Source organism: Sturnira hondurensis, unplaced genomic scaffold (genome assembly GCF_014824575.4).
Source record: "Sturnira hondurensis isolate 20B ecotype Veracruz unplaced genomic scaffold, ASM1482457v3 Scaffold0007865, whole genome shotgun sequence".
In the NCBI taxonomy this organism is placed as follows: Eukaryota; Metazoa; Chordata; class Mammalia; order Chiroptera; family Phyllostomidae; genus Sturnira; species Sturnira hondurensis.
This window is the reverse complement of record NW_028080496.1, coordinates 10,634,263-10,647,744: the sequence shown is the minus strand read 5'-3', so window position 1 is coordinate 10,647,744 and position 13,482 is coordinate 10,634,263. Positions and strand designations below refer to the sequence as shown.

At 40.0% G+C, this 13,482-nt stretch overlaps 1 protein-coding gene across 1 annotated transcript in view; it reads left to right on the top strand.

Moving 5' to 3' along the window:
* CERS3 (ceramide synthase 3) overlaps positions 1-13,482 on the top strand; it is an 84,739-nt gene that overhangs the window by 21,277 nt on the left and 49,980 nt on the right. Inside the window, exons 3-4 of the mRNA XM_037053740.1 lie at positions 1,081-1,254; positions 9,948-10,062. Coding sequence (XP_036909635.1) covers positions 1,082-1,254; positions 9,948-10,062 — 288 coding nt within the window. The 5' untranslated portion in view covers position 1,081. The remainder of the gene's footprint in view (positions 1-1,080; positions 1,255-9,947; positions 10,063-13,482) is intronic.

Genomic DNA, 13,482 nt, shown 5'->3' with positions numbered 1-13,482 from the left:
AGCCTGTACAATGAGGTTAGAACATCTCATCCTGCATTCTTCTAGTTTGCTGGGTTCTGTCTTAAAACTCACATTTCCCTCCTCCCGTTTTTCTGCCATTCCCTGGTTTATTTCTACTAATTGTTCAAGACATCTCAAGGATCATCTGTTCTAATGGCCTTTTCCCGACACTTCCTGGCTGGGCTACGTGCCCACCATCTGTTCCCACCGCTCCCTGTTATGCCTTTTCTCCTGTACCAAAAAACAGTGAGTCAAAGCCGTCTGTTCAGACCTGCCTTGCCCACAAAACTCTAAGGTCCTCAAGGAGGGAATGCTGTCTTTTAATCTTTGGATCCTCAGTGCAACCACAGTGCTTGACAAACAGTAGAATCTAATAAACATTTGTTGGTGCACACTAATTGAAACATTGTACTATGAAGCACAATGTGCTTGTTTTTATCTGCAAGAAAAGTTCTGGGGATTCTAGTACAGATTCATACATTATTTGGAGCTTCGCTGAGACTGACCTTTGGCATGTTGAAGTTGTAGAGGTTATTATTGTTTCTCATACCATAGAATCATGCAAGAGGAAGATGCATACATGTAACATTAATATATTTTGTACAGAAGGTATGAGCAGGGGTGTGTTAAACGTCAGTTTGCCCAACTTGGACAAAATTGCTCTGTGAGTATTGGCAGAGCAATTCATGTTTGTTTGTTTGTTTTAAGATTTTATTTATTTATTTTTACAGAGTGGGGAGGGAGGGAGAAGGAGAGGGAGAGAAACATCAGTGCGTGGTTCCCTCTCACCTGCCCCCTACTGAGGACCTGGCTCGAAACCCAGGCGTGTGCCCTGACTGGGAATCAAATGGGCAGCCTTTTGGTTGGCAGGCTGGTGCTCAATCTACTGAGCCACACCAGCCAGCGCCAATCTTGTTTATGCAATGAAGACCCGTGAATCCATTAAATAATAGTATTCCATTCTTACCTGTTTCTTTTGCCAGAATTCTCTGGTTTAGGCATTTTGAGTTGAGTTGCTCAATGTTATCTCAATCTTATTTGTTTTACAAGTCTAATGTATTCTCTTTTTTGTCTCTCTAGAATGTTTCAGACGTTTAAAGACTGGTTTTGGTTGGAAAGATTCTGGCTTCCAACAACAATAAAGTGGTCAGATCTCGAGGATCACGACGGGCTTGTCTTTGTAAAACCCTCTCATCTGTATATGACAATTCCATGTGCTTTTGGCTTGCTAATTATCAGATATTTCTTTGAAAAGTAAGTATTGTTTGTGTGTCTTTTGTTCCCTTTCCCCTTCTTTGTCCCAACTCTAGAATAATAGAGTTTGGGTAAGGTCCTTAAAGAATCTGATGCTCAGAAGTTGCAGCTAATAGGCTACATAGATTCTCAGGGGAGTTCATGAAACCAAATGCATACCAAATGTTATCTAGAAGCTGAACAAATAAAAATTAGAAACAAGTGCTTGACGGGAGGGGGAGAGGGATAATAGGGGAAAGAAGGAGAGGGTCTAGTCAAAGAACATGTATACAAGACCCAAGGTAATGGGCAACAGGGTGGGGACTGACTGGGGGTGTGGGCGCTGGCAGGGCTGGGGAGAGCAACAGGAAAAATTGGAACAACTGTAATGGAACAACAATAAAATAAGGAAAGTTGAGATTGAGAGGTTAAGGATCACAGAGCTTATTAGTATCATTGACAGTGTGGGGACCCAGTTTGTCTTCCCCGTGCCAAGGTGTCTGCCAAAGGACGTGCATTTCCAGAAAGGCGGTGTTAGAAGAAGCTATGGCTAGGGGATGCATTATCATTTTAGAATGCCTATAAAATAGCAAAAGTGGCTCATTAAAGACCAAATTTAATATTACTTTATCACACAGTTTACTTTAAAGGTTTATTTAAAATTTTAATAGCAGCCCTTCATTCCAAAGTACAAGGAAATCAAAGAAAAATATTAATTTGCTTTCTTAGAAAAAGTAAACTTCTTTTTCTTAATTTAATTTAAATAGATATTACTTTCAACCTTTTTATTAAAACTGTGCTAGTGTTATGATAATAGGAGATAAATGTTCATCTATAATCTCTGTAGTTGTCTCTGTTTCAAAAAACTGTTATTAGCACATAATTTTTCTGGAGCAGAAAGAATATTTGAATGTCAAGAGTTGGAAAAACTTAAGACAAAATCTGATAAAGATCATTTTGTCCAAGACTAACTGTAATGCAGATCATATGTTTGTAACCACTTGCAGGGTCCTTATCTCGGGAGTTAGTTTGACCAGCTCTGTCTCATGGACTGTCCAAAAGGTTTCTGTACCAATAGTTCCTTCCCTTGGGCCAAAAATGCGCAGTTGCTCTTGGGAGGAGGAAGAGAAAGCCCCTGGGTACCGCTAACCCTAGCTGAGAACATTTGAAAGTGTTCTTCCTTCTTTGACAGTTAATTCTACTCTTCACTCATATGTTTGGATTTGTCAAAGAATGCATAAATAAATGAAGTAGGATTCTGCCACTGCGCTATCAAATTAGCAAATTATTCTCTCTCATCCTAAAATGCTTGCTTTCCTCGCCGCGTGTCTGGTGATCTTTGAATTTGGCATCTAGTTCCTCTACTTGTTTGCATTGCAGATTTCCTACTCTTTTTGGTGGACAGCTCCATTTGCTGTGTTTTGATGAGGACAGTGAACTAGAACTTGCTCTTGGTTGCCAAAGCAACACAGCTGTGGAGGACCAACTTGTCTTGGTCTTGGCCTTGCCGACAACAATTAGGAAGGAATCCAATCCTCTTTTACTTCCTAGGACTGCTCTTGATGCTTCTCAAGTGACTAAGTGAAGTCTGTATCATCTTTCCCCTGTCTTCCTAATTTCAGCTCCCAATAATTCACCCTTCGTGTTTTCCACCCTGCGGCACTGCAGAGCGCTGCGTTGCCCTACTAGTCCCATCTCTATTTCAATGCAATAGAAGTAAGGAAAAGGTAACACGGGAGAGAAATTATGCATTTTGAAGTATAAGTTTATTTTTTCCAGGACTTCCATATCACTTGTATTAGATTAAAGCATTTATAAATAAAACACTATGACACCTTAGACTTCAATAGGAACTTAAAGTTTAAGATATGTGTACAATCACAAGTGATGTAATCTCGGTAGAGAAAATGAGAGGTAAGTGACCCAGCCAAGGTCAGACAAGAAGTACGTAAGGAGGAGCGAGCACCCTGGGACTTGCACCCACGTGTTATGACACCAGGTTCGGGGGGTTGGTTTTTATTTTCCCCATACTGGTACTTGGACTTTCACAGTGAAATACTCCTGATGGCCAAAGGGAGTAAACTAATATATCTCTTGTGAATACAGAAGACATAGCCTAAAGAGTTAATAGCAAATGTGAAATTTACTGAAGTGTTTTTTAAAGATTTTATTTTAATTTTTTTAGAGAGAGGGGAAAGGAGGGAGAAAAAGGAGGAGGGAAACAGTGATGTGAGAAACATTGATCTGTTGCCTCTCCCACACCCCAGCTGGGGATCCAGCCAGCAGCCCGGGCGCGTTGGTGTGATCCTGACCGGAATCAAACCAACAACGCCCAGTCCACGGAGCCACATGGGTCAGGGCCGAACTATCTTAAACTACCATGTAAATTTAGTACCACATTTCAGCGTATCCTATCATATGTTTATCACAGGAAACCTTCTTTCTTTTGTCCTAGGAACTGTGACCAGGCCTTGTGATTTGGCTGCTCATTTTTATCCTCTAGCACTAGTCAGGAGCCATCTAAGGTCAGGAAGTAATGTCCCTTTATCTAGGTGTAGAGAGCAAGAGTGGAGAGACAGATCTGGTCGAGGACGGACAAGTAGATGGTGATAGCGACTGACATTTGCTTCATATTTTAGGATTTCCTTTCCTTTCCTTTCCTTTGTGGCTTATTTTTTATTTTCTTTTTGGTCTAGAATAACAGTTTCTAACTAGTGTATCCAGAGTCCTCTATGCATTCTTTTATGTGTCTGAAGTGTGATTTAAAGGGGATCTAAGCTACTCAACTTTAAACACTTGTGGAATAAACACATTCTCTCACAGTAGATTAGGTTCCCAGAAGAGCCCAAGGCTGGGGTGGAGTTGGTGAAATGAGAAGGTGATCTTTCTCCTTTGACTTAGTCCAGGAGGAATAGATTCCCCATCTCTGCCACTTTTGCTTGGCAACACGGGGCAGGAGGGGGTGGCCCACCCTTCGTTCTTTAAAGAAGGGCAGGTGTAGCATCCTTCAGGAGATCAAAAAGGATTGTTCCAGGCCTCAGTTTAAACAGTCTCTCAATCCACACATTAGACATAAGTGTTATTTGAGATTGTATTGCTCCAGATATCTTGTTTTCTCATATAAAACCTCTGATTAAACTCTGGTCAAAGAGCCTTTGAATCCTTAGGAGCAAGGAAGCAATCTTATGCCAGTAGGCTATTGTTTCTATTTAGGAGAATTCCTTAAACTTTGTATGTTTAATATCTGCCCAGGCCTGCCTTCCTTTTTTCAATAAAATAATATTTAAAAGCGGAAGGGGAGCTTCTGGGATTGTGAGGCTTTTGCTTATAGGTAACTGACCTCATAGGTGCCAGATAAAGAGGGGGCTACTGGGGTATGTGAATGGGGCCATTGGAAGGCTCAGTTCTGCAATAGTAGCGGACCTGAGAGACCCTCTCCTGGTGATTAACCTCACTCTGGACCACTTATGTGGGAACAGAAATCCACATTCTTTTTTCTTTCTCCTGGACTTTTTTCTACTCTGTATCAATAAAATGAAGGTTCATGTGACTTAGTCTCTAAGGTTCTTTTTTTTCCTTTTAAAAAATATATTTTTTATATTATTTATTTATCTTTAGAGGGGAAAGGAAGGAGAGGAGAGAAATATCAATGTATGATTGCCTCTCACGAGTCCCCTGCTGGGAACTGTCCCGCAACCCAGGCATGTGCCCTGACTGGGAATTGAACCGCGATCGTGTGGTTCGCAGGCCCATGCTCAACCTACTGAGCTACACCAGCGAGGGCTTAAAAATATATTTTATTGATTATGTTATTACAGTTGTCCCATTCCCCCCTTCACTCTCCTCCACCCGGCATACCCCTCCCCCACCATTCCCCCCCTTTCGTTCATGTTCATGTGTCACAAGTTCTTTAGATTCTGTATTTCCCATAGTATTCCTGCCCTCCCCCTATCTATTTTCTACCTACTGTCTATGCTACTTATTCTCTGCACCTTCTCCCCCCTTCTCCTCCTCCCACTCCCCTGTTGCTAACCCTCCATGTGATCTCCATTTCTATGTTTCTGCTCCTGAAATAGCTGTCCTATTAGTTTGCTTTTGTTTTAGGTGTGGTTGTTAATAACTGTGAGTCTGTTGTCCTTTCATTGTTCATATTTTTATCTTCTTTTTCTTAGATAAGTCCCTTTAACATTTCATATAATAAGGCTTGGTGATAATGAACTCCTTGAATTTGACCTTATCTAAGGTTCTTTTAGAGTTTAGACCTGCCATTTCTGTTCTGTTTGCAGTTTAGTTTATCAGATATTTATTGTGCTGCTTTATTCTCTCCTTTTTCAAAATAAATGTTAAATTGCATACTCTTCATATTTATTAACACCTACATTAGGTGAAGTGATCGATTCTCTAGATTTATTTGGAAAGGAAGGATAATGCTGAAGTAGAAAACTGTATTTATATATTTCCTCTGTCCTATGGGAAATGCTATTTCTGTGCTCAAAGCCTGGATACGTAAAAAACAAGACCGTATTTCTCTTTCTTGTTGAAACTAATACAGATTTGTTCTTCATATCAGCAAGTGTGCTATGGATGTCTGTTTATCCACTGCGTATACTTATCCACATGCGTATTCTCACGTGACCCTTCAGAGGGGAATGTTATAGACTTCATTTGGCTGTATTCCCCTACCACATAAGTCTTCTTGGCTCAGTTCTGCTTTGCTTTTTCATTTTTCCTAACTTCTTCATTTCCAACATTTGAGGAGATAGCATTGAGTGATTATGATTGAGAACATGCCCATATTGGACCATTTTGTATTTGTGTTATTCTACTAGTAAAAACAATAAGTGTGTTCTTCAATAAAAATTTTCAACTAGTAGGTTGGATAAATGAACCAATTTCATTATTTATCCAAAACCCTGTCAGATATGTTTTCTGAGACTTTGTTAGTTTTAAGAACATCTTAGTTTTTGTTTTGTTTGGACCTTTATGCAAAGAGGGAAGTAATTAATCATATTCCTCAGATCATAGTATGCTGTCTTTGGTCTATGTCAGACCTCTTTTGATTGATTGATTTGAATGAACTTTTTCACTAATTACCTTTTATCCTCATCTCCTAGTCCCATTTCCCTTGCTGCTGGATTCTAATGTTTTTGATGGCTTTTTGTTTGTATGACCCAGTAAAACATGTGCATAAATATAAATTGTATGTATTGTTAATTGACATGTGGTATGATGATAAGACCTTATTCTGTTTCTTCTCCTTTTTTTAAAGTATGGCACTATGTTTTATGATCTATCCCCATGACTCTGTGTACATCTGGTGCATAATTAGTTTGTTTTTATATGTCTCTGAAATGTATGGGCCATTTCCAGGAGCACTTAGTCCATCTGGAAGTTGGATTGGTTTGTACATTTTATCAGATTATCTTAGGAAATTTTTATTCAACTCCTATGGTTATAAAAAATGAATTGAAGGGCTAAATGATCATTCATATCTAAAATTTCCAGCATTTAATCAAACACAGAAACTCCTAAGTCAGGACAAGAATAAACTGGCCTGGCAGGAGATAGAGCCTTTGTTAGAATTGAGGGAAAAATGGAGACCTATTATTATCTTCAAAAATCAGTTTTATTAAGATATGCCTTACATATAATAAACTTCATCCAAAATTTGATGCCTTTTGACAAATATATACAGTCATGTAACCATCACTATAATAACGATATGGAAGTTTTTCATCAGCTGAAAAACTCCCTAGTACCTCATTCAGTGAGTCTCCTCCCTAAATACTGACTTCTGCCAGTCACTGACATGCTTCTGTTGGTGCAATTTTGCCTTTTCTGGATTTCTCATAAATGGAATCATAAGATTGCAGTCTTTTGTGTCTGAGTTCATTTTGCTTAGTGTAATACTTTGAGATTTTTTCACGTTGTTATGTGTATAGTGATTATCATTGCTGAGCAGTCTTTCATTGTGTTGTTATACCACAATTAATTTATCTTCTAATTAGTTGATGGAAATTTGGATTGTTTACAATTTTGGGCTGTTACAAATAGAGCTGCTCTGAACGTTTGAGTATAAGCATTTGTTGGGCATGCATCTTTATTTCTTTTGGTAAATAACTAAAATGTTTGCTCTCTGAAAGACATTGTTAATGTTTCTATGTCCATACAGTGGGTTATTAGTGAGCAAGAAAAAGGAATGAACTCAAAATATCATTACATCCAAATATGTGGGTGGATCTCAAAAACATTAGACCTGGAGAAGGAGGCCAGGTCTAAGGAACCATGTATTGTATGAGTCCATTTAGTATCCAGAAAAGTCAAAGCTAAGGAGATGGATGTAGATCAGTGATTGCGTGGGGCAGTGATGCGGGAAAGCAGGGTTAACAGTGAACGTGCCTGAGGGATCGTACTAAGTGATGAGGATACTGTACAGGTGATTCATGGTGATGGTTGTACAATTTGGTGAATTATCTTTAAAAAAATCACTGAGTAGTATACTTGAAAAGGGCAAATTATATGCTATGCAAGGAGTGCCTTAATATTTATTTTTAAAAGATGGATACATAAAATGAAAAGACAAACCATGACTGAGAGAAAATATATGAAAAACATATGTCTGCTGAAGGACTAAATTGAGAATGTATAATGAACTCATGTAACTCACTAATAAACAAAGAAATAACGATTTTAAAAATGGGCAAAAGATTTGAGCGGATAGTTCACCAAAGAAGATATGTAAATGGCAAGTGAACATATGAAAGATGTTTAACATAATCAGTAACTAGCAGAATGCAAATTAAAACCACTACACACTGGAGATTAACAAAAATGCCAAAGTGAAGGACCTCTTAAAAATCTCTCCATAAAAGCAATCAGAAAACTAACAAATAGTGTCAAAATCAACTTTTCAGAATTCAGAATTAACCAAAGGCTTGCAATAACTCAGGGAATGTTATGTAAGAAAAACAGCCAACTCTTGGGAAAAACCTAGCAAGCTTGTGGTGCTCCCACTTGCCCTGTTCCCATCCTGTACTTTGCCCCTCTGTGAGAGCCTTGCAGGACCAGCGGCAGCCCGCGGTTTCCATGAAAAGCAGCAGCCTTGCAGCCATCACAGGGAGTGGAACAGAGTTGGAACTCCTTCAGAGCATCATTGCCAGAGAACTGTCACTCTCTGCCTGTCTAGTGGTTCCCTGGAAGACATGATTCACCTCTTCCCAGGCTGTCTTTATGGGGCCTGACTCAGAACTGCCCGCTGAGAAAAGCCTTTTCCTTGGGGGTGCTTGTCTAAAACAATTAGAGGCAACTGGTTAGCTTTGGGAAGGCTTAGCTGAGAAGGAGGATGTCCATAGGGGGCTTTGAAAAGCTCTGACATATTCTTGGAAAACAGAGGCTGTTTGAATTTGTAGAACTTTGGGCATGCTGAGGCTATCCACATGTTCACGGAAAACCCGGGAACACCTTAATTTCTTACCTCCGGATGACCTCAAGGCTTTGTGCACACTGGAAGTGAAGGCTAAGGCAGAGTTGTTAACTGCCTTCCATGCAGAAGATTGACAAGGAAATAGAAGGCTCGATCCATGCTATAAATCAAGTCAATATAATAGACATGTATAGGACAAACCACCTGTAACAGCAGAGTATGCATTCTTCCTGGGAGCACAAGGAACATTCTCCAGAATAGACCCTCTGTTAAGCCTCCATACATGGAAATGGATTGAAATTACATGCTATGTTTTCTGACTGCCATGAAATGAAAAATAATAACAAGGACATTGGGAAATTAGAAATATGTGGAAATTAAGCAGCATACTTCTAAATAATTAATGGGTCGGAGGAGAGAGCACAAGGTAAATTAGAAGGCACGGAGATGAAGTAAAAAGAAAGCACCACACCAGAATTGATGAGATGCAACAAAAGCAGTGCTGAGAAGGAAATTGATAGCTGTAAATACTTGTCATTGAAAACGAAGGATCTCAAATCAATAATTTAACCTCCTACTTTAGGGGAACTGGGGGGAAAGGGAAGAGCAATCTAAACTTAAAACAAGTAGAAGTTAGGAAATAATAAAGATTACTGTAAAAAAAATCAGTGAAAACCACTATACACCCAGTAGAACTGCTGAAATTAAAAAGTGCCAATGCCAAGTGTTGGCACGGATATGAAGTAACTGGAACTCTGGCACGTTCTTGGTCGGAATGCCAAATGGCACAATCACTTGGAAAACAACGCACCAGTTTCTCATAAAGTTAAATATACTTTCCACACCACTCGTCGACCCCATCCCTAGATATTCCTCATCCCAAGAGTATGACATTTCTAGAACTTCAGAAAGGATCATGGTGATTTCCATAAGATAGTATCACCAAATAAGACTTTTAATATCAAACCTTTTTAAAAATTTTAATCTCTAGGAATCATAAAAATAAAACTCTTAAATGGACCATCTTATTCCAATTCTTAGATCTTGTGTATAAATATATTTGGATTTACATAGAATGGGTTTTAAGGCTGTGCAAATATTTTATTAAGTTATCGCTTGTATAAAAGGTCTCAGAATTTGTTCACCTTGAACTTCTCTGTAGGTAGTCCAGTCACAGCATGAACCGGTGACGGAGCCTTCATTTGGAATCTGAAGTTACAACCTGTGTCCTCTGGTGTCGTTGTGGATTCATTATCAGATTCTGAATTTACATTCTTTCATATTTTTCTAGGTTTATTGCCACACCTCTAGCAAAAGCATTTGGCATTAAAGAGGAAGTTCGAAAGATTATACCAAACCCTGTCTTAGAGAATTTCTTCAGACATTCCACGAGGCAACCATCTCAAGTAAGTACAAATCCTTTGCTTTTGGGTTTAAAAATCTCCTTTCTTAGTGTTTCAGTCATCTGTGGCTTACCTCATCTGTGTATGAATGTTACAGGTAACTCGCAAATGACTCATTTGGATTTTTTCTCTTTTGATAGGTTTTATAGCATTCCAAGCATAATATAAAATGGCAAATATTATTATATAAAATAACAAACGTTAATAGCTGAACTATTGTGTACAACTCTAGTGTACACAATAGTTCAGCACTAACAATTAATAGTCACGGCACTAACAATTAATGCTGTAAGTTGAGTATGAAGATCAAAATGTAGTTTTTAATGGTAGGATATGCCCATATGCACTGTGCTGATTAACAAAAAGGATCACTATTAAGGCAGAGTAGCCTGTAGCTAACACTTCGGATGATGGTGGCACCACCCATATACATCACACACATTAGGAAAGTGCCTGTTGGGGCGACTTTCATGCAATGGACACTTCATTTTATCCAAGGCTGCAACACACTCAGAAATATGCTCTGCCCCTGCCTGCTCCCTGGAGACAGAATTTTGAGAAGTCGTAATTCTCCTTACAATGCAGGATGTCCGTCGTGAAATGTTGTTGCTGTGCCCTGCATGTCTACGTACCATAGAGCAAGCTTTTGACCTAACAGTTTTAAAAAACAGTGCCCAGGCAGGGCTAGTTTCTTTATATTATACCTCCACAATTAAAGGACAGATGAAATAAAAACCTTCTCCAAAAGTGGCACGCCCTCTATGATGAATGCAGACAGTTATCACTAATAATTTTAAAAGCCAAAAGTGCACATTAACATAGTTTTAGGATCGTTGGAGTTTTAAGGGGCTGAATTCCGTTGCTTCTATGACATTGTCTGTTGTTGGGCATGTGGGCTTCTTGCCCAAAGAAGGCCCACTGAGGCCACACCATAGAGCACGAGGCAGTGTCCAGGATTGCTTGGGGCCAGCCAGCATCTTGAACTTGTTCTACCTTCGGCGTCGGTATCTGACTTCCTTCTCTTTCTAAAATGAGGACAGTCTGACTAGCTATCTCCACGTGTTCTTTATTTCCACGTGCTCTAAAAGTGTGCAGTTGCTCATCTAAATACTGCTGTTTCCACTGGAGAAAGTAATGCCTGAGCATCATTGTTTGCATCTTTCAAAAGGGAAATGGCTGAGCTATTTTTATGAAACATTAGGACCCTTTCAGGAGGTCCTTATTATCCTTCTCAGTTTCCGTTGGAGAGAAACTAACCTTGGTAATAGCTTGTATAAAATGTGAAAGCCAGTGCTGTGCTACCAGTTACCTGCTGGGCTTGCTACGGCAAGAGCTTCAAGTTGACTTTCTAGGGCATTTAAAATTATGCAGAAAATTTGGTCTTTGTCAAGCTTCCTTGCTATGGAGAGACAGTAGCCATGTGCCAGTTAAAGAAAAACTAAGAGCCCTGGCTGGTGTAACTCAGTGGATTGAGCGTGGGCCTGCGAACCAGAAGATCATGGTTTGATTCCCAGTCAGGGCACATGCCTGGGTTGCAGGTCAGTTCCCAGAAGGGGATGCAGTTCCCAGCAGGGGGCGCACCAGAGGCAACCATACATTGATATTTCTCTCCCTCTCTCCTTCCTTTCCCCTCTAAAGATAAATAAATAGAATCTTTAAAAAACATATTTAAAAAAAGAAAAGCTGAAAGAGATTTAGGAACTAAGTAACCTTTTTCCTTCATGATTGAGGTGGGGAAACTAAGCCCTTATAAGAGGAAAGGAGCCATGGGAGGTTACACAGCTGATTAGCAGCTGAATTATAATGGGAACCTGGCCCCCAGCCCCCTGACCGGCACTGTCCCTGTAGTGACCAAGTGACTGCTTCACCTGTGTATAGAATATTAGAAGTGTGTTTTAAACGCTGGAACAGCAGAGATAATTGGTCTAACTCAATATGTACAATATGCACATTTGCATCAGGTCAAAACAGAAATGTTATACGCCAACCCCAAACTAAGAAGATGAAGGAAAAGAATTAAGATTTCTAAGTTATATTGCTTGCAGATTATAAAATTGAAGCAATATTTGCATAACAGATCAAGGTAGCAAGTTGTCTAAAAAATGCCCGTAGATTACAAGCACTAGAACTTGGGAAGGCAGAATATAATAGAGGAAGGCAAAGGACATGACTTAATAGTGATTTCAGATGTGGAAACAAAATAATCTCATAATACCTCCCGCATTAACTTGGCCAATGTCATACAAATAGTGTTTTGTCTGCATTTTGTCATACAGACAGCCATGAATTTGGCAGAGGGAAAACAGGTTGTCGGGGGAACCGAAAAAAGTTTTGTGCTGTTTCAAGATATGGGTACGACCTCAAAGTATCCCAAAGCTATCATGGCAGAATGCTGCAGTGGTCATACATGTGGGTAACACATGCCTTTACTAAAACAACGGTGTATGCGGACCGGAGGACGCTCCTCCAGCTGTGGTGGGCTGCACCGGTAGAAACAAAGCTATTTCAGTATATACAGTATCAACTCTGGGCCGGTTAGCACAGAAGGGTATAACATGGTGTTACTGAGGCCCCAAAATGCTGTGCACGTCATCTTCCCATGAGAGTTGTGAGCCATGATTTTGCACAATTCTTTTGTGCCTGTGTATGTGCAGCTGTGTGTCCATTATTTATATATGTGTTTATGTCTCTCTTTATATATATCTAATAACAACTTCAAGATGTGTTGGGAGAGAGCCATGATAACCGACCAACAGCTCTGGCCAACAGATCAATGACTCTGCTATTGATAAAATGGAGTAACAGCAGAAATGATGATCTAGCCCTCCCCCTCAGCAAAACTGCAATGAGAACTGATGCAATGAGAACTTACAGAAAAACAAGTCTGTAGCTCTGGGAGAGATTTCAAGAAAACATGGCATTGTGAGACTGACAGAAAACCCAGTATCATGGTTCATGAGGGCCTTCTACTTTGCTAGCTTGTCTCAGCCACTGCTCCAAACTTTTTAGAGCAAAAAGCTCTCTAGTTCAGTTTAATTTATAGGTGAGACATGTGAGAGCCAAAGAGGATGGGTCAACCCTCTGTGCTCCCAGAGGGTTTCCGTCAAGCAGACAGAAGTGCCTGCGGAGGTGCCTCTTCGCCCCCACTCAGGGCTCTTTCTCCAGGCCATATCAGAGGCCCTCCGCAGTGCCGGAGCTAAAAATACGGATGGTGAGGCCAGACGGTGTGGTCCAGAGCCTGGCTATGCTGCCGAATGTGTGTGGAGGTGGGTGGGTAAACCACTCTGTGCCTCAGTTGCCCCCGCTGTGAATTGAGCATGATTCTAATGCTAATCTCACAGGATTGTCACGAGGATTGAATTGAGTACTTAGAATAGTGCCTGACATACAGTGGATGTTCAGTGTTGTGACTGCAGTTTGTAT